Source organism: Pelobates fuscus, chromosome 9, assembly GCF_036172605.1.
Source record: "Pelobates fuscus isolate aPelFus1 chromosome 9, aPelFus1.pri, whole genome shotgun sequence".
Classification (NCBI taxonomy): Eukaryota; Metazoa; Chordata; class Amphibia; order Anura; family Pelobatidae; genus Pelobates; species Pelobates fuscus.
Genome location: NC_086325.1, coordinates 28,174,820 through 28,202,573, shown reverse-complemented (window position 1 = coordinate 28,202,573; position 27,754 = coordinate 28,174,820). Strand labels below are relative to the sequence as shown.

The 27,754-nt window shown below is 42.6% G+C and overlaps 1 protein-coding gene across 8 annotated transcripts in view; it reads right to left on the bottom strand.

Annotated features, from left to right (window-relative positions):
• DMPK (DM1 protein kinase) overlaps positions 1–25,889 on the bottom strand; it is a 33,475-nt gene extending 7,586 nt beyond the window's left edge. For 7 of the 8 annotated variants that reach the window (XR_010085292.1, XR_010085293.1, XM_063431721.1 and 4 more), the window contains exons 1-4: positions 25,438–25,889; positions 19,154–19,245; positions 1,218–1,301; positions 478–573 (exon numbers count right to left, since the gene is read on the bottom strand). Coding sequence is in view for 6 of the 8 variants with exons in the window: in XM_063431721.1 (XP_063287791.1) it covers positions 478–573; positions 1,218–1,301; positions 19,154–19,245; positions 25,438–25,570 (405 nt within the window). In the remaining 2 variants the exon portion in view is untranslated. The remainder of the gene's footprint in view (positions 1–477; positions 574–1,217; positions 1,302–19,153; positions 19,246–25,437) is intronic. The other variant, XM_063431724.1, reaches the window with a different exon arrangement.
• Between the last annotated feature and the right edge of the window lie 1,865 nt (positions 25,890–27,754).

Here is a 27,754-nt window from a genome sequence, read left to right as displayed (position 1 = left end):
GCCATTTGGCCTGAATAAAACATTCCTGCTGTACCCTTCATCTAGTTCCAACTTATGTTTGGGTATGCGATTGCTGTATTGCGGTATTCCTCCTCTCTGCTCGCTAAGATTTCAGTAACGGTCGACTCAACACTCCAGGCAAACAGGGCTATAATCACAAAGTCCTTAGGCGATTCGGGAGTGTCTGGAAGAACTGGTATTCGAGATACCAGAGTTCTTAACAACTATCATTCTTTAAAGGCAGCAGAACAGATTACTACAACCTATGTTTTTGTAGCATTATGACCCAATCCAGTGTTTTCCTAAATCTTTGCGGTCTGGTGGATCGATCTTTCTGTTTTGATTATCCTACGAGTCGAGTACCTGCTTACCCTATCCAGATCTCCATCTGAAAGCAATGTGCCCAGTCCCCCCAGCTCTACCATCTGCTCCAATCTGTTTTACAAAAGCCTCCTGCTAAATCATAAACAGACTTACAAGATAATTATCATCTTGAAAAGCATAGTGCAATTGGGTTATCCATCGTCTGTCTCCATTCACTAGAACATCTCTCTCCTGTCTATAGCAGGCAACCTGTACACAAAAACAGAAAAAGACAGATATAGTGCATACATTTGATTTTCATCACTTCATTTCCCGCCCTTTACATCAGTTCCCCTCTCTTATCCCCGTCTCACTTCTCACTACATACATTATATCCAACCCTACACCATTTACTATGTACCCCAGAAAGTCTATAACTCTTCCTAAAACACGCCCCCATAGTTTTGAGGTTCTTTAACTTCCTCAAAAGCAATACAGTGTTTAATTTATTCTGTATTAGATCTTCATTCAGACAAATTATGTCAACCTGAATATATGTTATTAACTGAATGATTTGTAATGTTGACAATAGGAGACAAAAAAACGCTATATCTCCATCTCTGCCTGTGACCTCTGTATATCTATACATCGTCTCCATCTGACCATCACCGCTGCATCCATATCCGTGCCCCTATTCAATCTTTGTGCACTTCTTTTTAAGCCCCTACCCTGTCGTAAGTACATTTCATTCAATGGTCCATCAGACTATCATGCGGACAACGTCTTTGTGGTTCTGTTCTGTCTGTTTGAATATTTTTTTGTGATCCTGTCCGAACACCTCTTTCTGTGGTCAATCCTGGTCTACAGCTTATTTTTGCCAATGTACACCTCTTTCTGTACCCCCTGTCTCTCACATCTGATCTCTTCAGAAGGTCCCACTTGTTCATGATCTTCATCGCGTACACTTGTAAATTGCTCTTCTTCCTAACCACTGCAACCTACAGATTACAGAGAGAGAGAAGGGGACAAAAGATGGAAATGGAAGAAAAGGAGGAGGGAAACAAAAACGGGCAGAGTGGAAGAGTGTAATATAACCAGTAAAAACACAGTACACTAAGCACGTTATCAGATCTCCCAACCCTCCTGATTTTAGCAGGACAGTCCCGATTTTTGGGTCCTGTCCCGCCATCCCAACTTTGTCCCTTGGTGTTCTGCTGTTGGGGACACCAGGAAATTGTCCCCAACAATCATAGACATACTTTTGATATGCTTCAGAGCATTAGGACCCTGCAGAGGGCACTACAACAGTGTTTTCTGCATGGTCCACCCTTGGTGGATGGCCTACTGTCCCCATCCCACCAGCATCCCACTTTAAAGTATGCCAAAGTTGGAAGGTGTGCATTATTTACCTTTGCAAAATTGCTCAAAACTTAACTTTTTCTCCAAACGCAATCTGACCTATACAACTGTCAGAATGACAATCTGGGTGCTCCACCGGGTCCCACACAGCAGGCTAAGTCATGTTTTAGAACAAAAGTCCTTTGTGTACTGAAACATCAATCTTGCCATTTGCACATGTTTTATGCAAAAACCTGAAATAAAAGAAGACCTTTCGTTCTAAAACATGATTTAGCCTGCTGTGTGGGACCTGGTGGAGCACCTGGGCCAGTAATTTATATAAAACTGCAAGGTTCCCAAAAATATATATGACGTATCAATACCTTTTTTAGCAATGTATCTCATGTATCGCAGTGAGTATTTGGATTCATTGCATCTTCTGTGGTCTTCTGAACATAACCTTGCTAATATTATGTAATGACTTCAATCTCCACTTCCTGTGTTGCATAGATGTAAATCTACATATTCTATTGATGTAAGCATTAAGGTGATATACAGATCTGATTTTAAATAAATATTGGGGGGTTCTCTACTGACGTCACACTGGGTGGGACTGTGGTGACAGCACACTTTATGGCGCTAACTTGTGTTTCCTTCTTCAGTCAATCTTTCTTTAGGATATTATTTATCTATTAAAAAAAAATAGTTTTTTTGCTTACATTTTTGAGTTCTATACTTACATTTCAGATTCATGTTGTATTGTTTTAACTACTGTTATTTGATTAGAACTATATTTGAGACAGTGCATCCTGACATTTGCAACTTGTTTAATCATACAGTATGATTTCTATTTACTGAGCCCAAAGTTGCCCCTATCGGTTAATTCTCAGGTTATCCATGGAGTGGATTAACATACCTCATCATGCTTGACGAGTGTATTTGTCATACTGGACAGTAGATGGCGCTGTGTAAACAGTTTTACAGGACTGATTGACTGTTTTGTTGGTTTTGTAATTCTGATCTAATCATTGTTTTGACTTATTATCAGTTTTATGCCCTGCATTCATTAAAAGCCTTCAGGCAAAGCATAACTACCAACGATACATTTACCAGAAGTTAAGGAAGTTAAGAAAATAGCAGTTCTCTAATTTCAGCTCAGTTTATATTCCAGGGAACGTCTGGAGAAATGTAAAGAATTTATGTAAAAATCTTAGAACACGGCTATTTTTACATTTATATTCTCAGGAAGTCTGTAATTTACAGCGGACTGGTGGCTGCCATTCGATGTTCCTTATCTGTGCATTTCCTGGCATTGACAGTGATACGAATTCCAGCTGTATTTTGATTGGATGTAATACCAAGCAACCAGCCTTCATTCTAAATAGATCTAAAAACGTCAAGGGTTTATTCACTGAACAGTGAATTGTAAAATGAATTGCGCAATTCAGGCTAAAATAATCAATCTGTGACTATACAACTATTTTAGTCTAAGCTTTTTAAGTAGGTTTTTAATTTAGATTTTAATTAATTCACCCCTGGGTTTCCTTCTATTACTCTCTTCAGCCATTGTGAATAATGCAGTTCCTCTTTCTTTGGTAAAATGCATAATTAGCTATATAAAACCCATTTATATCGAACATTAAAACTTAGGACCGCATTGCTTATCGACAAAGTCCCTGGTCATCTGGACTGCTGGATTCACTAGGGCATTACAAAAACGTAACATAAAATTATTAAAGGGACACTCCAGGCACCCAGAGCACTTCTGCCCATTGGAGTGGTTTGGGTGCCAACTCCCACCACCCTTAACCCTGTAAGCGTAATTATTGCAGTTTTCATAAACTGCAATAATTACCTTGCAGAGTTAAGTCCTCCTCTAGTGGCGGTCTACTAGACAGCCACTAGAGGGACTTCCGTGTTCATAGAACACGAAAAGTGTTTTAAATTACGCTGAACGTCCTCACACTATGGGAGGACCTCCAGCGTCGCCGGAATCCCCATAGGAAGGCATTGAATAATGCTTTCCCATGGGGAGGTCTAATGCGCGCACGGCCATTGCCGCGCATGCGCATTAGGTCTCCCCCGCCGATGAGAGGAGAGTAGGAGGAGCCTGACCCAGCGCCGAGGGACATCAGCGCTGGATTCAGGTAAGTCACTGAAGGGGTTTTAACCCCTTCAGCAACATGGGAAGGGGGTTGGCACTGGAGAGTCCCTTTAACTTAATGATATCTTCCAGAAAATAAAAAAATATAAATACCGAGGGGTTTATTTGTTAAATACTGAATTGTAGAGAATTATAATCCAAATTGCAACATTTAGGCTACAGTGGCCAAACGGTGATTATAGCAGAGTTGTTCAATTATTCCAAATGCAGTTTTGTGTGACAACCAACCAGTCGTATTAACTTAAAGAAGACGAATCTGTTAACCAGGCCAAGTCGGCAGTAATGTGCCAGGACAGCTAAACAGCTATGCATTAAATTCCCCACAATGCCCAACCAGATGGCTTTAGCATATCCAGAAAGGTAGGTGCGGACTATATTTTCATACCTCCCAAGTATCCCTATTTAGGAGGGACAGTCTCTATTTTGGGCCCAAATCCCTCTGTCCCTCTTTTCTATCCTAATGTCCCTCTTTTCTAGGAGCTCCATATTGTTGGTGTGTCTGAGTGTATAACAGAGCTCCACAGCAATAATACTCCCCGTGATGTGTCTCTAAACCACAATAAATGTGTTTAGAAATCAGTTTGTGTAAATAGGATACATTGTTCTTCATCTAAATTACATTATAGTTGCATAAATTATTGTTAGTAAGTCACCTAATATTTCTCAGAACAGCCCCACTCGCACCCCTAAAATGAATGTGTGTTCCTCTTGTCCATGTGAAGTGAGAGACATGCCTTTACCATGACACTCAGCCATTTAACTGTGAAATTGCACTGGTGGGACTTCTGTAAACAGTCACTGGGCTCTGCATAATTTGTGTCTCTGTGGAATATACATAAAACTGAATTAGAGCAGCAGCATTAACAGAAACCTTTATAATGGAGAAAACCTTGGATCCCGTGTCAGATCACAAATTTTTCTTCTATGATGCAAATGCATTCCTTCCATCTTGACTACCACCACTTCCTAGCGATTGGTCTGTTTGCAAACATCAGCTACTGTCCTATACATCACATGTACATTAAGGGACTGGACATATTTGTCCTAATTCACAATAGTTTAGTTTAAAAATCAGCCTGGATAGCAAACTGTAAGCCAAATATAGTGAATATAGGAATATTGTGTAGTTAAAATGGCTCTGTCGCTTTGCAGATTCATTTTTTTTTCGTGTCCCCCTATTTCTCCTTTTTTAAAAATTTATTTTACTTTTTAATATATATATATTTTTTTTCTTCAATTAAGTTTTTTTTTTTTTAGTTATGCATCAGATAAAGTAGGGACTGATCTTTCTCAGGTGAAGTGTGATCTTTGGTAATGGTAGGATTAAGCAAAATGTAATTTCAGTTGTTAAATTGATTTGCCCACAATCTATTAGCCAAAAGAATCGCGCAGAAGGCAGACTGCAGCTGTAAATCGACACAAGAGAATAAAATGGAGGTGCCCAGGTATTGAGACCAGGAGCAAGTAATACAAGTTAATAAATATAAATAAAAGACAAGTGACATTAAAGAAAGCATAACTATAAAGCTACAAGGGACATAAAGACAGGTTAACTGCAGGGCTGATCCTGGGTGGGCGCATCTGTAGATTGGCGTGGTGTTCTGCGCTAGGCCCTGCCCCCTACGTTAGGCCCCACCCACTCAGCCACCTGGCACTGCTCACAACTGGTGGGGCCTACAGAGAGGGGTGGGGTCTATCTGAGGGGGTGGGATTAGCACAGAACACCGCCTATCTACAGAGCTCCTGGGCTGCACCCACTCAGGATCGGCTTTGGTAAACGGAGAGGTGAAAAATTAAAGGGTCGCTTTAAGTTTATTTGAAAAGTCTTCTATTCTTGCATTCATATTTAATAATCTGTTTTTCAGTTAATCACATGTCACCTTGTATTGGGGGTGTATTAACTAAATAGCAAAATGCAAGTGAATTGAAAAGTGAAAAAATGCAAGTGAATTGAAATCTAAATTGCAGAATTTAGGTAAAGGTAGGCAAGCAGTAACTGTTGTGAAATAGTGAAATGAAGGTGAAGCAATGTATATCTTAAACAATGTGAATATATAAGAAAAAATGGGGGGGAGGGGGACGGAGCCCGCTTTTGAACGGGAAAGTCACAACTCACCCCAGCTCCGAGCGCCGTCCAGATAAAACGGCTATTTCTGCGGCAAAATCATCTCCGGAGTCCGGAGAAAACGGCCCCCTGCACGCCCCAGACCATGGGGAAGAAAGCTAAAAAGCACAGAACAGACCCTGGCTCCGGATCCAATGATATAGGCGCTTACATGCACCCGACCCAGCGACATGAGCTCGCCAAGATGGCGCTGGCTGAGGCCTACACCTCACAGTCATCGGACGAAGACAGCATACCAGACCCCCTGCCTGCACATCCTAAGGTACAGTGTAAGTCGCTGCAGCCAACAGACTTGGGCGACCTGGCACCATCCACAAAAGCTGACATTAAAGCAATGATGCAGGAAATCAGGGCAATGTTTGACGCCGATATGGCGCTTGTTAGGGGGGACATTACCACGCTTGCAGGCAGGGTAACCTCAGCAGAGTAGGCTGTCAGAAGCACCAATGTGGCACAAATAGCTACAGAAGAAACTTTAGGATCCCTACAGAAACAGTGCAATACATTGACAGCACAATTAGCAGGCATGGAAGATAAAGCTAAGGCACGGAACGTGCGTATACGGGGGGTACCTGAAACAACCAACGCAGGAGAATTACCACATTACTGCAGATGGCTCAAAGCCACGTTGCTGATCCCAAAACAGGCGAAACAGGTCGGAATTGACTCCTGCTTCCGTCTCCCTAAGGCCGCCAAGGCACCACAGGATGCCCCATGGGATGTGCTACTTAAACTAGTTCGGGACTCAGACCGGGGGGCCCTTATGGGTGCAACAAGGGGCACCCCCACAATCTCCTTTGAAGGTGCAAGCTTGACACTATACAGAGACTTCTCACAACACACTATCACAGAGCATTCCACCAAATAACGCAGCACCTCCGAGAGAATTCCATCCCATACAAATGGGGTCCCCACAGGCTGATGGTAGACCATGCTGGTAAGACGCACCTCCTAACGAGGGCTTCAGAAGCACCAACCTTCTTCCAAACACTGGATCTCCCAGCGCCGGTGAGCATCACTGACACCCGTCCACCGTGGAACGTCACAGACATCACACCCTTTGTGCCCAGAGGAACGTTGCCGAGAGCTGCAGACCTACCGACCTGAGCCGAGCAGATATCCACCTCTATAACATGTCATAATGTACTTTGCAGTATGCACGACAACACCCAGTTGAAGGCCTACTAGGCCCATAGCATATACCAATTCCTAAGCACAACTGCGGGACTTTTCCATTATGATAGTCACATGTCACAGTGTTTATGTTCTTTTACGTTACTCTTATATTGCCTCTGTTTAGAAGATACAATCTCAACCTGGCTCCGTAAGCGGACAGCCAATGATATGACCTCATTTTCAATGTTTTTTCTTGGTTTCGCCGTCACTTCCGGTCACAGTAACTGTTGCCAAACTGAAGATTTTTTTTTTTAAATGGCTAATTTTGCAATTCGTTTTTTAATTCACTACAATTCATTCATTAGTGAATAAACTGCCTTGAGATGCCCTTTAAATAAATGTTTATTAGCAATTTTCCTACACCCTTGCGAGGGTGACCCGACTTCTCCTTATGCGATTGACTTATTTAGAAACTGTTTAGTAGGAAATATACTTTGACATTTCAGGAATGCTCTGGGATATTTAAACACAGTGACCGGGTAATCCATTTATAAAAAGCACATTACAATGATTAGCAGTGATTTAAAGGGGAACAGTCCCTTTCCGGGATTTTTAATATTGTGTCTACTTTCTATATTTAACAAATACATATTTGTGAAGAGTGAACATATCCAAGGACTGGGCGCTTCCATCTTAGCTCCCTGTCAATCATTGTCCTAAGCTCTGTACTTTGCACATGACAGTGAGTGGCATGGTGCCAAAGGCAAAGTTTGGGAGGCCGTAATTAGTTATTGCCAATGACAATGACCTACTGAAATAATGAAGTGAGCAAACTACATTCACACACAAACAAGAATAATATTACTTTAGAGCTACTGGACATTCCCACGTCATACAATATTGGAGCTCTAAGATTTGGAGCTAAGGGTTTTCCCTCATACACACTGCTTATTACTTTAACTTTATTTTTGCTGTGGACTGGAGCCAGGGGGAACACCCAGAGCTCCGCAGCAATAAAACTCACAGTTATGCACAGTTTGTATGAGTGTATGGCCAAACTCTACATCAATAAAACTGACAGTAGGTGCCGTGCACATGCTGGGGGGTATGAAATCAGGGCGTGAGGCAGGCCTTCAAAGGGGGGCAAGTTGTGTCATTGCGATGCGCATAATTGACGATCCTCCCCAGAAAATATTCATGTCTGTCAAACACACCAGGCACACAGACAGCCTTTCGGTGGTCCCCCTACATAGACTGTGATTTGGAGGATGGTGGGTCAGGACTCGGAAAGCAGGACAGTTGCGAGACCTAGTAGATCACCGATCTCCACAGCTATAAAACTCACAGTAAGATACACATAGGTATGTCAGAGCCCCACAGTAATATTCAGTTTGTATGAGTGTATCACAGATCCATACAGCAGCAACGCCTACAGTAATGTATAGTGCTTTAACGTGTATCACACGCTTCGTAGCATTAAATCTCAGTGTCTCACACATAGCTTAGTTTTCTCAGAAATACAATTCACTGCAATGTGCACATAAATGTTACAATAAATAACAATGTTCACTTGCAGCAGGGGGTGATAACAACCAATACAAAACATGGAAGACACTACAAAATATTAATCTTACATCCTTAAATGTCTGACCACTTTCAGTCAGATTACTTACTTTATCTTTTATAGCTTATTGCTTACCACCATGTCTGTCAGGCAGTGTGTGACGTGGGGTGTCTGTTGTTTGCGGAGGGGCTGTGCCTGAGTGTGCGGTGTGGTGGCTGTGTGTTCATGTATGTGTGACTGCCGCCTCCCCACATATTTCATTTTGCATTTTTACCTTCTGCACGGAAGGGACTATGGTCCTGCAGAGATTATTGATCCCTGGTGATCCAGTGGGGGAGCACATGATCTGCACCTCCGACAGGTGCAGATCACAGTAAATGTTCCTTTTAGTGCTCAGCGCATGGCTCAGAGCGCAGGCAGGGGAACCCAGTAACTCCACTATTGTTCGTTCAAGCAGTGCTAAAACCAGACTGAGTCATTTAAAGTGATATGCATCCATTGGAGCTGCAGACTACAAGCTCCATAATGGCACTTCCACAGTTTAATTTGTAGTTAAAATATAAAATTGTAATTTAAAATGATCGTGTTGTAAGGGGTCAAGCAATGTATATCGTGCTGATATTATTGGCATTAAGCATAGAGAAAGCGTACAGAGAAGAGGAGAAATGAAACAATGGCTCTGCTTCTCCTGCCCATTAGCAATGTGTGCCCTGACTGTGTCTGGACTGCCTGGATAGTGATGCCATTTGCCAAGTCTTTAATATGAATTTACAAGCAAATGGAACATCATTTAATAACATTTAAAAAAAAGTTAAAGGGATTCTATAGTCTAAGGCCTAGCACTATGCTTCCCTCTGCCCCAGGACTGTAAGGTGTAAGAAACTTAACCAATTCTATTGCCGATTGTCTCGGTGCTGGGTCGGCGCTCTGCCTCCTCCAACTTCACCCGAGGGGCTAACGTCATTGGAAGAACATCAAGCGTCAGTCAGGCGACCAAAAGTTGCCGAACTCAGACATTACAATAATTAACATTGCCGGGTTAAAGGGACAGCGTCACTGCACCCGCACCATTTCAATGAGCTGAAGTGGTCTGGGTGCCTATAGTGTCCCTTTAAGACAAGTTAAAAGTGATTTTGAAAGTTTTATTCACATGGATACTTAGGATTAGACTTCTCTATGTCCTAGTAACAGATTTGTATTCACTAATCTGTGATAATTTTCCAAGTTGGAAAAAAAATAATTTAGCCAAGTTGGAAAAGTATCTAAATTTATTTTAATGTTTTATTTTAATATTTTGATCAAAATGTCCAGTTTGGTTTTCAGTCCAGTACAATTCTCTGGTAAATTAATAGTGAACTGTATTTCAGACTCCTCAACTGGCCTGATTTTGTTCCCTGGTGGGCCGCATCTGAGGGAGCCTGCAGAGAGTGTTCCAGCAGTGCTCTCCGCAAGGTCCTGTAGTACGCAGGCCTGTCCCTTTTGTCACAATTTAGTGTATAATCCTCACTTTAATGAATAACTGAAACATTATGTATTAAAGACCATTTGATGAATTGTTTGATGTAGAGTTTCCTGCCTGGAGAGGGGAAATTTATATATTTAGTATGAGGAACCACTGAGACAGGGAAGGACAGGAACCTTGTCAGGATTACTCACTGCAGTGTGAATTGTTTGTAATTCAAAGTGAATTTCAAAATATAGACCAAAATAGACAAATTCATACCGCCCGATATTGGCATATATGATATCCAGAGCCCGATATTGGGATATATGATATCCAGAGCCCGATATTGGGATATATGATATTGAGAGCCGGCATATATTGGGATATATGATATCCAGAGCCTGGATATATTGGGATATATGATATCCAGAGCCCGGATATATTGGGATATATGATATCCAGAGCCCGGATATATTGGGATATATGATATCCAGAGCCCGCATATATTGGGATATATGATATCCAGAGCCCGCATATATTGGGATATATGATATCCAGAGCCCGCATATATTGGGATATATGATATCCAGAGCCCAGATATATTGGGATATATGATATCCAGAGCCCGGATATATTGGGATATATGATATCCAGAGCCCGGATATATTGGGATATATGATATCCAGAGCCCGGATATATTGGGATATATGATATCCAGAGCCCGGATATATTGGGATATATGATATCCAGAGCCCGGATATATTGGGATATATGATATCCAGAGCCCGGATATATTGGGATATATGATATCCAGAGCCCGGATATATTGGGATATATGATATCCAGAGCCCGGATATATTGGGATATATGATATCCAGAGCCCGATATTGGGATATATGATATCCAGAGCCTGATATTGGGATATATGATATCCAGAGCCCGATATTGGGATATATGATATTGAGAGCCGGCATATATTGGGATATATGATATCCAGAGCCCGGATATATTGGGATATATGATATCCAGAGCCCGGATATATTGGGATATATGATATCCAGAGCCCGGATATATTGGGATATATGATATCCAGAGCCCGGATATATTGGGATATATGATATCCAGAGCCCAGATATATTGGGATATATGATATCCAGAGCCCGGATATATTGGGATATATGATATCCAGAGCCCGGATATATTGGGATATATGATATCCAGAGCCCGAATATATTGGGATATATGATATCCAGAGCCCAGATATATTGGGATATATGATATCCAGAGCCCGGATATATTGGGGATATATGATATCCAGAGCCCGGATATATTGGGGATATATGATATCCAGAGCCCGGATATATTGGGATATATGATATCCAGAGCCCGGATATATTGGGATATATGATATCCAGAGCCCGGATATATTGGGATATATGATATCCAGAGCCCGGATATATTGGGATATATGATATCCAGAGCCCGCATATATTGGGATATATGATATCCAGAGCCCGCATATATTGGGATATATGATATCCAGAGCCCGCATATATTGGGATATACGATATCCAGAGCCCGGATATATTGGGATATATGATATCCAGAGCCCGGATATATTGGGATATATGATATCCAGAGCCCAGATATATTGGGATATATGATATCGAGAGCCCGCATATATTGGGATATATGATATCCAGAGCCCGCATATATTGGGATATATGATATCCAGAGCCCGCATATATTGGGATATATGATATCCAGAGCCTGCATATATTGGGATATATGATATCCAGAGCCCGCATATATTGGGATATATGATATCCAGAGCCCGGATATATTGGGATAAATGATATCCAGAGCCCGGATATATTGGGATATATGATATCCAGAGCCCGGATATATTGGGATATATGATATCCAGGCCCGGATATATTGGGATATATGATATCCAGAGCCCAGATATATTGGGATATATTATATCCAGAGCCCAGATATATTGGGATATATGATATCCAGAGCCCGATATTGGGATATATGATATCCAGAGCCCGGATATATTGGGATATATGATATTGAGAGACGCATATATTGGGATATATGATATCCAGAGCCCGGATATATTGGGATATATGATATCCAGAGCCCGGATATATTGGGATATATGATATCCAGAGCCCGGATATATTGGGATATATGATATTGAGAGACGCATATATTGTGATATATGATCTCCAGAGCCTAGATATATTGGGATATATGATATTGAGAGCCCGCATATATTGGGATATATGATATCCAGAGCCCGGATATGTTTCTATGATATATTGGGATATATGATATTGAGAGCCGGCATATATTGGGATATATGATATCCAGAGCCCGGATATATTGGGATATATGATATCCAGAGCCCGGATATATTGGGATATATGATATCCAGAGCCCGGATATATTGGGATATATGATATCCAGAGCCCAGATATATTGGGATATATGATATCCAGAGCCCGGATATATTGGGATATATGATATCCAGAGCCCGGATATATTGGGATATATGATATCCAGAGCCCGAATATATTGGGATATATGATATCCAGAGCCCAGATATATTGGGATATATGATATCCAGAGCCCGGATATATTGGGATATATGATATCCAGAGCCCGGATATATTGGGATATATGATATCCAGAGCCAGGATATATTGGGATATATGATATCCAGAGCCCGAATATATTGGGGATATATGATATCCAGAGCCCGGATATATTGGGATATATGATATCCAGAGCCCGGATATATTGGGATATATGATATCCAGAGCCCGGATATATTGGGATATATGATATCCAGAGCCCGGATATATTGGGATATATGATATCCAGAGCCCGGATATATTGGGATATATGATATCCAGAGCCCGGATATATTGGGATATATGATATCCAGAGCCCGGATATATTGGGATATATGATATCCAGAGCCCGGATATATTGGGATATATGATATCCAGAGCCCGGATATATTGGGATATATGATATCCAGAGCCCGCATATATTGGGATATATGATATCCAGAGCCCGCATATATTGGGATATATGATATCCAGAGCCCGCATATATTGGGATATATGATATCCAGAGCCCGCATATATTGGGATATATGATATCCAGAGCCCGCATATATTGGGATATACGATATCCAGAGCCCGGATATATTGGGATATATGATATCCAGAGCCCGGATATATTGGGATATATGATATCCAGAGCCCAGATATATTGGGATATATGATATCCAGAGCCCAGATATATTGGGATATATGATATCCAGAGCCCGCATATATTGGGATATATGATATCCAGAGCCCGCATATATTGGGATATATGATATCCAGAGCCCGCATATATTGGGATATATGATATCCAGAGCCTGCATATATTGGGATATATGATATCCAGAGCCCGGATATATTGGGATATATGATATCCAGGCCCGGATATATTGGGATATATGATATCCAGAGCCCAGATATATTGGGATATATGATATCCAGAGCCCAGATATATTGGGATATATGATATCCAGAGCCCGATATTGGGATATATGATATCCAGAGCCGATATTGGGATATATGATATCCAGAGCCCGGATATATTGGGATATATGATATTGAGAGACGCATATATTGGGATATATGATATCCAGAGCCCGGATATATTGGGATATATGATATCCAGAGCCCGGATATATTGGGATATATGATATTGAGAGCCCGCATATATTGGGATATATGATATTGAGAGCCCGCATATATTGGGATATATGATATCCAGAGCCCGGATATGTTTCTATGATATATTGGGATATATGATATTGAGAGCCCGCATATATTGGGATATATGATATCCAGAGCCCGGATATATTGGGATATATGATATCCAGAGCCCGGATATATTGGGATATATGATATTGAGAGCCGGCATATATTGGAATATATGATATCCAGAGCCCGGATATATTGGGATATATGATATCCAGAGCCCGGATATACTGGGATATATGATATCCAGAGCCCGGATATATTGGGATATATGATATTGAGAGCCGGCATATATTGGAATATATGATATCCAGAGCCCGGATATATTGGGATATATGATATCCAGAGCCCGGATATACTGGGATATATGATATCCAGAGCCCGGATATATTGGGATATATGATATCCAGAGCCCGGATATATTGGGATATATGATATTGAGAGCCTGCATATATTGGAATATATGATATCCAGAGACCGGATATATTGGGATATATGATATCGAGAGATGCATATATTGGGATATATGATATCCAGAGCCTAGATATATTGGGATATATGATATCCAGAGCCCGGATATATTGGGATATATGATATCCAGAGCCCGGATATATTGGGATATATGATATCCAGAGCCCGGATATATTGGGATATATGATATCCAGAGCCCGGATATATTGGGATATTTGATATCCAGAGCCCGGATATATTGGGATATATAATATTGAGAGACGGCATATATTGGGATATATGATATTGAGAGCCCACATATATTGGCATATATGATATTGAGAGCCCACATATATTGGGATATTTGATATTGAGAGCCCGGATATATTGGGATATATGATATTGAGAGCCCAGATATATTGGGATTTATGATATTGAGAGCCCAGATATATGATATTGAGAGCCCGGATATATTGGGATTTATGATATTGAGAGCCCGGATATATTGGGATACATGATATCGAGAGCCCGGATATATTGGGATACATGATATCGAGAGCCCGGATATATTGGGATACATGATATCGAGAGCCGCATATATTGGGATATATGAAATTGAGAGCCGCATATAATGGGATATATGAGCCTGGCAAGGGTGCGGAAGCCCTGAGAAGGGAGTCATCAAGGATGCACCTTGCGTCACTGGTTACGAGAACCTGCCCAGTGAAACGGGGTATCAGTATGGTGTCAAGCACGCCAGCTTCCAGCATACAGGATCATTGTCCAAGTGCTCGTTTACAGTTTCTCTACTGATGTGTTTGTGTTGTGCTGTCCAAGGACTGTTCCCTTGTGTCTCTAGATGCGGGACACCAGGGAAGAAAACCGTGACGGTGGGAAAGGGCCACGAAGGTGGGACTTTTCTACCGAAACAGAATAGGAGGCCTGCAAATTGGAAAAATTAAATTTTAAAGCCAACTATGTTTTTAGTTTGGCTATTTTAAATTCTAGCTGCATTTCTAACAACTCACACTGTACGATTATTATAGAATTAATTGAGCACCGGGGAGGTCACCCAATGCATAGTTTTGCAATAACATCCCTGTATAGACCAGAACCAAAGCAGCGATGCTCGGATAGGTTCACTATATATGCTGCACAGTTTCCACGCTCTCTATGTTTGTCCCAGCTGCCACCTTTTAGCGAGGGCTAAAAATATCCTCTCTCTCCACGGTGGAGATTCTTTACATCCATCTCTGTCTGGGATGCTTTATATTGCAGTCTATATGGAACATTCCTTTCGGATAGGCCGTTTCTGTCAGAGAATAGAAATCCCGGCTAAGGAGTTCTTGTACACAACCCAGCGAGCGGTGTCAGACCTGAAGCTGCACAGCCACCTCGGGAAATATAGTTAAGATAATTACTCTGCTGGTTTCAGCCTTCGTATTGCTAATCTGGAAAATTACTCTCATCCCGTACGTCCCATCAATTAAAGGAAAACCATCATAATTTTTTTTCTTTTATTAAAGGAAAATATACTGTATCTATTCTAAGCATAAACCTACTTTCGGTGCATATCTGAGCTAATCTTACCATGGAGATGGCTATATTTTAATCTTCTTTGGTCAGAATAACCTCTTATCTGACCAAAGACTGCGCATGTAATTGATAACTAGGGCACGTTCACAGGTCTCCCAATGGTTCTAATTTTAGGGTCTTTTCCCAGCTTTGTTCTCTGCTATCCCACTTTTGGGAACACACGGGGAACAACTGTCCCTAAAAAGCATAGTGCGATTGCATCATTAAACGTGCTTGCGCTACATTAAGGGCACCAGGACTCATTGCTGCCTTCATGGTCTCCACTTAATGGGCTGGCCTGTGTGATTGGAAGTCTGATCAACATAACCTGTCAGTTCTGTGGGTGAACCTGCTCCCATTCCATCGGTGTATGGCCTGCCCTCCTAAACCCTGCCCACCAGCGTCCCATTTAACGGGACACCAATGTTGGGTGGTATGCATTCATGAATTTCTACATTATGTGCAACTGTTGATTAATATAAAGAATGCTCTTTCAGCTGGGTTTCGGGCATTTACTTCCCCTCATAGTCTTCTGCTGAATTAGTAGCACAAGATTTTCTGTCCCCTATAATTGTATGGCACATATTGTATAGTAATGCATTAGGCACAATCCTGCCGCTTAAAGGGAAACTATAGTGCCTGGAAAACAAACTTGTTTTCTTGGCACTGTAGCTACCCCTTCTGTCAAGGCTACCCTCCCCGCAGTGGTGCAGAAAGGGTTAATAATCCCTTCTGTCAATAACATGGGAACTCCGCCCACACTCCTCCCCCACGACGTCAGCCTTTTGAGGAGGACTTAACCCTGCAAGGTAATTATTGCAGTTTATAAAAACTGCAATAATTACATGCTCAGGGTTAAAGGTACACTCCAGGCACCCAGAGCACTTCTGCCCATTGGAGTGGTCTGGGTGCAACTCCCACTACCCTTAACCCTTAATAAACTGCAATATTTACCTTGCAGGGTTAAATCCTCCTCTAGTGGCTGTCTATCAGACAGCCACTAGAGGAGACTTCCGTGTTCATAGAACACGAAAAGTGTTTTAAAACAACGCTGGACGTCCTCTTGCTGTGTGAGGACCTCCAGCGTCGCCGAAATCCCCATAGGAAAGCATTGTATAATGCTTTCTTATGGGGAGGTCTAATGCACGTGCGTGCCCATTGCCGCACATGCGCATTAGGTCTCCCCCGCCGGCTGACGTCAGTGGGGGAGGAGCGTAGGACATCGGCGCTGGACTCCGGTAAGTGGGGGGGTGGGAGGTAAAGGGGCACTAGAGGGTCCTGCAGTGCCAGGAAAACTAATATGTTTTCCTGGCACTGGAGAATCCCTTTAAGGGTGATGGGAGTTGGCACCCAGACCCCTTTAATGGGCTGAAGTGGTCTGGGTGCCTACAGTGTCCCTATAAAGGCACAATAGGCACCATAAGCACTACAAGCTAAGTTACATCTTTAACCCCTTAAGGACCAAACTTCTGGAATAAAAGAGAATCATGACATGTCACACATTAAACATTTAAAGGGTTAAACAATGGAAATATTACAAGTCTTCATTATTTGCTATTACAGCATCTACAATAAGTAATATCGTAATATTAATGGCTTCTAAGACATGGCATTGCCTAGAGAAGTTGGAACACACTGTATCTTAATTACAGGATTGTGCATTTCAGTGCACGAAGAGACTCCAGATTTTTCTTTTTTTATTTATAATTTTTTTTTAAAAGGAGGTAAAAGAATTGTATGAAACGAAAAATACAATATTTAAAATCAAACATGTATAAATACAAAATTGTTGTGAATTTAAAAATATATTGCAACATTTAGGCAAAAATCAGCTGATCTGGAAAAAAAAATGCCATCTGGCCTATAATTGCAGCTTGGATTTTTGCCGTAATTTTGCTATTGTGTTTAAATTGACTACAATATAACATTTAGTGAATAAACCCTGGAATTGTGTTTGATTGGCTGATAATAAAGCTGGAACCGGTCAGTGACCGGAAATATACACAAAATCATGGCAGCTCACCGTTTGCTATAAAATGCAGATGATCCTGGAAAATTGTAATAAAATAGCTATGTTCGATGATGTTTAGATACATTTTTGTACTTGTCTATTCTTGCTCTATTCTATTATTCTCTCAGGCAGTATTTATGTCATATGTACTAGTAACTAATGCCTCTTACTTTTCTATCAGTAGAATACAATTTGAATAAGTTCCACATTACATCAATTTAAAGGAACACCATAAGGTCAGGAACACAAACATGTATTCCTGACCCTATAGTGTTGAAACCACCATTTAGCCCCTCTTCTCTTCCCCCACTTGTCCCCTAAGTGTAGTTAAATCTTACTTTTATTCCAGTCTGCTGCTGGTGGCTCTGCCCATGATCTGCCTGCTTGGCTGACATAATCAGAAGTAGTGTTCTGAGCCAATCACAATGCTTTCACATAGGAAAGCATTGGATTGGTTGAGACTGTTAAGGAGGCAGATCAGGTGCAGAGCCAGCACAAGCCAAACACAACTCTGGCCAATCAACATCTCTTAAATCAATGAATCTCTATGAGGAAAGTTCAGTGTCTGCATGCAGAGGGAGGAGACACTGAATTTTTGGATGCATTTTAGGCAGCCATGACCCAGGAAGGATCTCTAATTTTGAAAAGACAGTGTTTACAGCAAAAAAGCCTGAAGGTAATGATTCTACTCACAAGAACAAATACAATAAGCTGTAGTTGTTCTGGTGACTATAGTGTCCCTTTAACTGCATCTTCCATAATTCTTGTTCATGCAATTTTGTGGCCAAGTATCATGGCGAACACTGTTCAAAATGGCTACACAGCAACAAAGGCAATGCATCACCAGACAAGGACGCCACTTGGTCAATTATGTTTTTTTAATAGCTTAAAAGAATAAAACTAGCCCAAAACCTTTTAAAGAACAATTGCTATAGCAATTAAGCATTTCAACCGATTAGTGCCAATTCCTTCCTAGTGCCATATAACCACCTTTTTAGAAAACGAAATTCACCAAGGAATTGTTGAAAACTGCTAAGTTTTCAGCCTGGCTATTTTATTCTAAAATGTAAAATTCACTAGGAAATCCCACGATTTACACTTTAGGAATCAATTAGCAGTTGGAATGTTCCCATCAGCCCAGCCCTTTTTGTTAGACGATAAACACAAATTAGCCATTGACTCACTACAAACACGTTTTCAATCTGTCAATATAGTAATAGGAGTCCTCACCTCACTGAAAGCTCCACGTCCAATCACTTTCAGGATGTCAAAATCGGTCCTTTTCATCCTCCGCTCCCGTATTCTCAGGGACAGAGGGTTGGCTGCCAACAGACATGTAATCTATAAATATGTATCTGTTTACATGCACAATCTGAGCAATTTATTAAAATATAATGTACAAATCATTGAATACAAAGCTACAGACAGGAGCTGTTATTTGTTCATTTTACTTAATATATGTAGAAATACATATTCTAAATGAATGAAGAAAAAGAGAAGTAAGTTTCATTGGGTAAAAATGATGGGGTTCAGAAAGAACTTTGTAGAAAGGATCCAGGAAAAGGCCAGAGCTGGGCTCCACCAGACCCAGGAAAAGGCCAGAGCTGGGCTCCACCAGACCCAGGAAAAGGCCAGAGCTGGGCTCCACCAGACCCAGGAAAAGGCCAGAGCTGGGCTCCACCAGATCCAGGAAAAGGCCAGAGCTGGGCTACACCAGACCCAGGAACAGGCCAAAGCTGGGCTCCACCAGACCCAGGAAAAGGCCAGAGCTGGGCTCCACCAGACCCAGGAAAAGGCCAGAGCTGGGCTCCACCAGATCCAAGAAAAGGCCAGCGATGAGCACCATTGGACCCAGGAAAAAACTGATCCTGCATCATAAAAATGAGAAAACACAGTAACACTATAAGAACCTGCAGACTGGGGAACTAGCGCAAAAAAACTAAATATAGAATAGAGCAAGAGACATGTGTTTTAGGGAAACGAAAGCTATCTGGATCATAAGACCTGTTCATCAGTGGCAATATAAACCCTTGAAGACAATGGAAATGGTGCATTAACTCTGGATCAAGTGTAAGACAAGTATAAAGTAGGAGAACGACTGCAGCTGTTTAAGGGGATTTGGGGAAGGGAAAGGGAGAGTGTGTGTGTGTGTGTGTGTGTGTGTGTGTATCTTAGTGTAAAGAACATAGGCCACAATTTAAAGGAACACTATAATCAGGAACACAAACATGCATTCCTGACCCTATATTGTTACTACCATCTAGCCCCCCTAAATATAGGAAAATCTCACCTTTATTGCAGTCTGCTGCTGCTGGCTCTGCCCATGATCTGCCTGCTTGGCTGACATAATCAGAAGTGGCAATCTTAGCCAATCACAATGCCTTCCCATAGGAAAGTGCTGGATTTACTGAACTTGTCAAGGAGGCAGATCAGGGGCAGAGCCAGCACAAGCCAAACACAGCCCTGGCCAATCAGCATCTCCTCATAGAGATACATTGAATCAATGTATCTCTATGAGGAAAGTTCGGTGTCTGCATGCAAAGGGTGGAGACACTGAATGGCAGTACTGCTCACTGTGCAGCACTGCCCAAGGAAGCACCTCTAGCAGCCTAGAGAGTGGCCAGTGGAGGTGTCCCTAGGCTGTAATGTAAACACTGCCTTTCCTCTGAAAAGACAGTGTTTACTGCAAAACACCAGCAGGGAATGATTCTACTCACCAGAACAAATACAATAAGCTGTAGTTGTTCTGGTGACTATAGTGTCCCTTTAATTCATTTGAATCAGAAATGATTCCAATATGTTAGAAAAACTTAAAAAAAAAACTTTTAAAATTATTTATCTACAAAAAAAAAATCCCATAGACTTTTAACCCCTTAACCCCTTAAGGACACATGACGTGTGTGACACGTCATGATTCCCTTTTTTCCCCATAAGTTTGGTCCTTAAGGGGTTAAGGAACAACTTCATCTTATTGTCCTAACCCCCAAGCCCCTTTATTTCACTAAATAGAAGGCTTGGAAGCGCGGCGAGCACCATGTAAGCGTCTAAGGTGTTCAGCATTGGATTGGATGGACGTCACTCGAGGAGATGGCGGCAGCACTAAGGGAGACTCGACGTTGAAGAGGTAAGTAATTCATTTTGTTTTTATTTATTTCATTTTTATTTTTTAATATCTGGGGAGCTAAAATAAACGCCCACAACAGGACTGGAGCGTTCGGAATTCAGATGTGTATTCCTTTAACTGTGTCTTCTGTAGGTTAATCATTTGAAAAGTATTTTCTAGCAGATTGGAATCGTTTCGGATTCTGACTAAAACAAATTAATTCCAGGCCATAGTTTGGGACTCTGTAGCGTTGGGAAACTGGACTAAGGAGAAATATATTTATTGGGGGCAATACATGGCCTGCTGCTGTATTAAACATCACAGAGGAGGGGACCACTGTCAGTGTAGTAGAGGCAGGGGGGGTGAGGTGGTTGATGATTTGAGTGGGGGGCTACGCTATTAAGCTGCAGATAGTGGGGTGTTGCGGTATCAAATCACAGGGTGTGAGGGGAGCAGTGTAAGAGCTCTTCCTTTTATGGACTGTCAGTCTGCGCTCTTACAGACTCCACATATGGTTAATGTAAGAGCGTTACCACCCCTTGTCTGGGCATTTAACCCATTCCATCCGTTAATGTCCCCTGCACAGGGGAACAGGCATCCTGGTGCCCTCTGTCTGTCATCATGTGAGATAGACTGACATCTGTTTTACATGTCAATCTGCGGCACATCTGTCTGTGTCATTGTCTGACCTGAGTAGAAAGAGACAGACTGCAAGCTGCTCTGTCTGTCATATTCCAAGAGGAAAAGAGACCGCTAGCTGCTCTGTCTGTCATATTCCAAGGGGAAAAGAGACCGCTAGCTGCTCTGTCTGTCATATTCCAAGGGGAAAAGAGACCGCTAGCTGCTCTGTCTGTCATATTCCAAGGGGAAAAGAGACTGCAAGCTGCTCTGTCTGTCATATTCCAGGGGGAAAAGAGACTGCAAGCTGCTCTGTCTGTCATATTCCAAGAGGAATAGCTGCTGCTCTGTCTGTCATATTCCAAGGGGAAAAGAGACCGCTAGCTGCTCTGTCTGTCATATTCCAAGAGGAAAAGAGACCGCTAGCTGCTCTGTCTGTCATATTCCAAGGGGAAAAGAGACCGCTAGCTGCTCTGTCTGTCATATTCCAAGAGGAAAAGAGACCGCTAGCTGCTCTGTCTGTCATATTCCAAGGGGAAAAGAGACCGCTAGCTGCTCTGTCTGTCATATTCCAAGGGGAAAAGAGACCACTAGCTGCTCTGTCTGTCATATTCCAAGGGGAAAAGAGACCGCTAGCTGCTCTGTCTGTAATATTCCAAGGGGAAAAGAGACTGCAAGCTGCACTGTCTGTCATATTAAAGGGTAATAAACAGAGTGCCAGTTACTGTGTGTGTGTAAAAGTTAAAAGACAGGTAGACAGGTAGACAGATAGGGGTAAGGATGAGACTGCCAGCTTCCCTGCCTGTGGTACTGTAAAGAAAAGACTGCCAGATACCCTGTGTTACACAGAGGGTAAGAGACAGACTGTCAGCTATTCTGTATTAACCAGATGATTTGGGTCAGTCTGGCACCTACTACAGCCAGGTCCTGTCTTCTGAGTCACAGATAGTAACTGCTTCTCTGTCCCCGTCATCCTTAGGATAATGGGCAGACTGGCAGCTCCTGTGCCCATCATTCTATAGGAAAAGGGGCATGCTGGCATCTCCACCCATTGAGTAAGAAGCAGACTGCCAGCTCTGGTCTGAGTCAATGTGAGGTATGGAGTGAGGTGGAAACACACAGGCTTGTTCAATCTATAATATCCGTATGATGGAATGGCCCCATTCTCGCTCTCTGAGTTTGTTGGAAATTACTTGTGACCAGAACTCCCTGAGGCAGACCAGGGTCACTTCTGCATCAAACAAGCAACACAACAAGGTTCACTGTCTCTTCATGGGGGACCCAGGCCTGGACGGACTATCACGAGTTACATCTTATTAAACTTGTCTCTGATCTCAGTATTACTGCCACCCAAGGGCAGAGCTCTGTTAATGTTCATCTTAAGCTGTTTTTTTGTTGTTTTTTAATGTGTCATAATGGGACATGCAGTCCAAAAACAGCTGAGCATGCTGGGAGCTGTAGCCCAACAATGGTAGTGGATTTACGGTTTCCTGCGTTTTCCCGTAAGTAGTATGGAGAAAAACTTTTGTTCGGTTAGGGACAGATGGCCATAGCCATTGTCACTGTGGCTCCACTGCCAGAGTCACCCATGAAAGACATTAGGGTGCATTTACAGAACGTCTTAAATTTGTAAGATATGTCTATTCTCAGAATGCTAAATGGGGATAGTTAGGATCCAGTAGGACCCATGTTGGGGGTGAACCACTAGGCAACAACTGGATATTTAGGACGAGACCCTTAGGGAGATAAAGCTGGCATCCTCAATACTTTTGTATATATTGCACCAGAGTAGTTAATGACACCTTACACAGAAACAAATCAACACTTCTACAGTGTCATGTCTGGAAACAGGCCATCCTGTGTTACTGTTACCCCACAGGGGTGGGAATGGAAGGTCACAGATCTGCTCAATATATGACAACACCAGTTCGCAGTGGTGGAGTAGAACACTACAGATCATGCTTCACACTGCAGTGAGGGCCTAAGTTTGTTACAGTCTCATTCTACATTGAAGGCCCTGGATCTTTACTAATTCCCGTGCCACCCCAAAAAAGGCCACAACAGTCTGGAGTTTCCTCACTAAGTTGTGATCATTTCAGTGGTGGATCCAGAGGTTGAGGTAGGGGTGGGGGCGATTATTCCCCCAAAAAGACATGGTCATTTATGTCTGACTGGCAACAAGTCATGTAGTATGTAAGATATGTGTATCTGTATCTGTTTATGTGCAGGTGTATTTATGAATCTGGGTGTAGGTATTTGTCATTCTATGCATGTTTAGAAGTGTATGTATCTGTATGTGTCCACTTTTTTAAATGTGCCTCAAAATCCAGCAGTGCACCTCCCGAGTTCATGCTTTGAAAAGAAGCTTCAGAGTTGCTCTGTCACCCTGAATTTGCTAGGACACACTTCCAGGTGGTTCTTTGTCAGAGTCACTCTCTTACAGACATAGCAGTCTCCCAGGTTTCATGTCTTACTGACATGATCATGACAGCCTTCTAGGCTCTATGTCTTCCTGTGATAGCCATGGTGAACTCTTAGCTTAGAGTTACCCTGCGATGGGCAGAGGAGGCCTTATGGCAGCAGGTGATCCATCTCCCAGATATGCTGTCACCTTGCAACGGGCATAGCAGCCTCCAAGGCCCGCTGTCACCCTGCAAAGGGCAGAAAAGCCTTACCAGTCCATGGGCCACTGTCACCAAGAGCTGGGAATGGCAGGATGGGCACATAAGCTCTCTGCAGGGCACCCAGTGATGGCCAAAAAATTTCTAGGCACTTTCCAACCGTCACCCTGCAAGGGGCGTAAAGGTCTCTGTGTCATAGACCACTGTCACCATTAAATGGGAATGGCAGGGTGGGCACACAAGCTCTTTGTAGGACACCCAGTGATGCCCAAAACATTTCTAGGCTCTTTCCGAGCGTCACCCTACAATGGGCGTGAAAGACTCTGTGTCACTCGTCGGGTCAGACAGACTTGTATCTGTAATTACAGGGCGTTCAATGTAGACATCGAACACTCCCTGCGCTTAAAAACCCACCCGGCCAGTTAAACCAGTGTGTATACATTAAAATGCATATCACTACTTACAAAGTGGTAAAAAAAAAAAAATACAGAAAATCTTCGGTCTGCCTTAACAGCTCATACAAACAACATATGCAGCACTAACTAATTCAGTGTGATCCTGTGACAACTGCAGACAGATTGTAGTGACTGATAGTGACACAATTTACAAATAGGAACAACATCCCCTTAAGTAAAAGAAAGAATCAGAGTAACAAGGAGTGTGTGACATGACACCAGTCTCAACATGAAACGGTAACACAGAGCTTGAGATAGACAGACATGCATTAAAAGTGTCTGAATAGCAACAAAATTAGCTAAACAAATGTACGGTATAGTTAAACCACTACATTTTAGCAAAACACTAGTCTTCCCTTAAAATAAGAAATTTGTTCTAGAAAGTTTTGTTGCAGTCAAACTATTTTACAAAAATATGCACAGCATTTGCCAACCTAGAAATAGATTTTTTTTTCCCCCTTTGACATTACTAAAACATTTGGACATCTTTCTACATAATGCCCCCACTGGAATAAGGGGTTAGGGCTCACTATTGTGGCATTTTTTCTATACAGCTGTTATAGCTTATGCCCATATTAAAATACATCCTATGCCTTCCAGCTGTTTTTAAAAACCCATAAAGCATCGCATCAGATCTGGTAATACAAAAACTGGGAGTACGCCAGCTGTTGAGGACTACGTTTCCTATGATGCCCAGCTAGCCAAGCGAACACTCACCCCAGCTCAGGAATTCAGAGATGTGTGTCTCGTGGGCCAGAGGAGATGTAACCAGCTCGTGGCATACACATAGCATTAGGTCCAGCAGGGCATCAAGACCCAGAAATGCCGGGGCCAATGGTGTTCCCTCCATTCGTGGAGCTGTGGTTCTACTGACACTCACTGGAAAAGTATCCACTCCATGTCACAGTCACTGAGGGCTCTTCCTCCTGGAATCTGTACCCATGAAGTCTCTGCCTGGGGTCCGTGAGGTCTAAGGCCAGCAGAGCATCCTCAGATAACTGGTTCCAGCAGATAATTTAAAGATACAGCCTCTAGCTGGTAGCAATACTCACTGTTAAAAGCACGGGGTACTTTATAGGTAACAGATTCTATGTAAAGAGCACTTTGTATTAAGATATTGCTGACTAATCAACTCCAAGAACATCTCTAGACTGCACATTGTTTGCCTCAAAAAAAAAATCTATTGCTGCCCTCCACTCCCCCCTGCTATACCCCCCTTCCTCTCCCTGCCCTCCACTCCCCCCTGCTATACCCCTTCCTCTCCCTGCACTGCACTCACTCCTGCTATACCCCTTCCTCTCCCTGCACTCCACTCCCCCCTGCTATACCCCTTCCTCTCCCTGCACTGCACTCACTCCTGCTATACCCCTTCCTCTCCCTGCACTCCACTCACTCCTGTTATACCCCTTCCTCTCCCTGCACTCCACTCGCCCCTGCAATACCCCTTCCTCTCCCTGCACTCCACTCACTCCTGCTATACCCCTTCCTCTCCCTGCACTCCACTCGCCCCTGCAATACCCCTTCCTCTCCCTGCACTCCACTCGCCCCTGCAATACCCCTTCCTCTCCCTGCACTCCACTCACCCCTGCTATACCCCTTCCTCTCCCTGCACTCCACTCACCCCTGCTATACCCCTTCCTCTCCCTGCACTCCACTCACCCCTACTATACCCCTTCCTCTCCCTGCACTCCACTCACCCCTACTATACCCCTTCCTCTCCCTGCACTCCACTCACCCCAGCTATACCCCTTCCTCTCACTGCACTCCACTCACCCCTGTTATACCCCTTCCTCTACCAGCACACCACTAAATGCTGATCTACCCTTCTTTTAACTGCACTCACCTCTGCTATACCTTCCTCTCACTGCACTCCACTCCACTCACCCCTGCTATACCCCTTCCTCTCACTGCACTCCACTCACTCCTGCTATACCCCTTCCTCTACCAGCACTCCACTCACTCCTGCTATACCCCTTCCTCACTACACTCCACTCACTCCTGATCTACCCCTCTATCTGCACTCCACTCACTCCTGATCTACCCCTCTATCTGCACTCCACTCACTCCTGATCTACCCCTCTATCTGCACTCCACTCACTCCTGATCTACCCCTCTATCTGCACTCCACTCATTCCTGATCTACCCCTCTATCTGCACTCCACTCACTCCTGATCTACCCCTCTATCTGCACTCCACTCACTCCTGATCTACCCCTCTATCTGCACTCCACTCAATCCCGATTTACCTCTATTCTCTCTAACTTGTGTTTTTTGCTCCAGCCTCTTCCCCCCTCCTTCCTGTCACAACCCAACTCATTCATCTCCACCTCCCTTGTCCCTTTAACTCCTTCAGTCCCAATATTCCCTTTTTTGCAGTCTCACCCTTTAAATCTATTATAGATAAATGTTTACATTAATTCAGGCTTTGTATTACTGCCCTCCCCATTTATCACAGTATCCCCCTGCACATTAACTCTCCACCGTCCAACCACCATAGAATACAGGGCACCGTTTCATGCCATCAATTTTTCCAATACTCAGCCCGATGTGGGCGCTACCCTTCCAAACATTTTCAACCCAAGTACACGCAGTGCGACTGATTCACTAAAACAGAACTGAAAGGGCTTTACAATAGGATTACACACCTTAAGGTAATACAAATTGTTTACAAAATTATTCTTCCAACTCAGCTATTTTATTTTACATTTGCTTGTTCATTCCAACAATTCCCAGTTTAGTAAATACAAAAACATTTTCTGTATTTTAGTTACGATTCTTTATATAGCACCAACGTTTTCTGTAGCGCTGTACGTGAGGAAACAAGACAATCCTAAAATTCCTAAAAACATCTACTACACACAGGAACAGTAGGTGAAGAGGACCGTGCCGAAAGAACTTACAATCTAAAAACCTTTAAACTAAACTTTCTTATTAACCAGATTCCTACTACTTTTTGTGATTACATAAAGCCTTAATGGCTTAGAACAGGTGTTTTGTTCTTCATAAACAGTTTAAACCAATATATTAATTTTCTC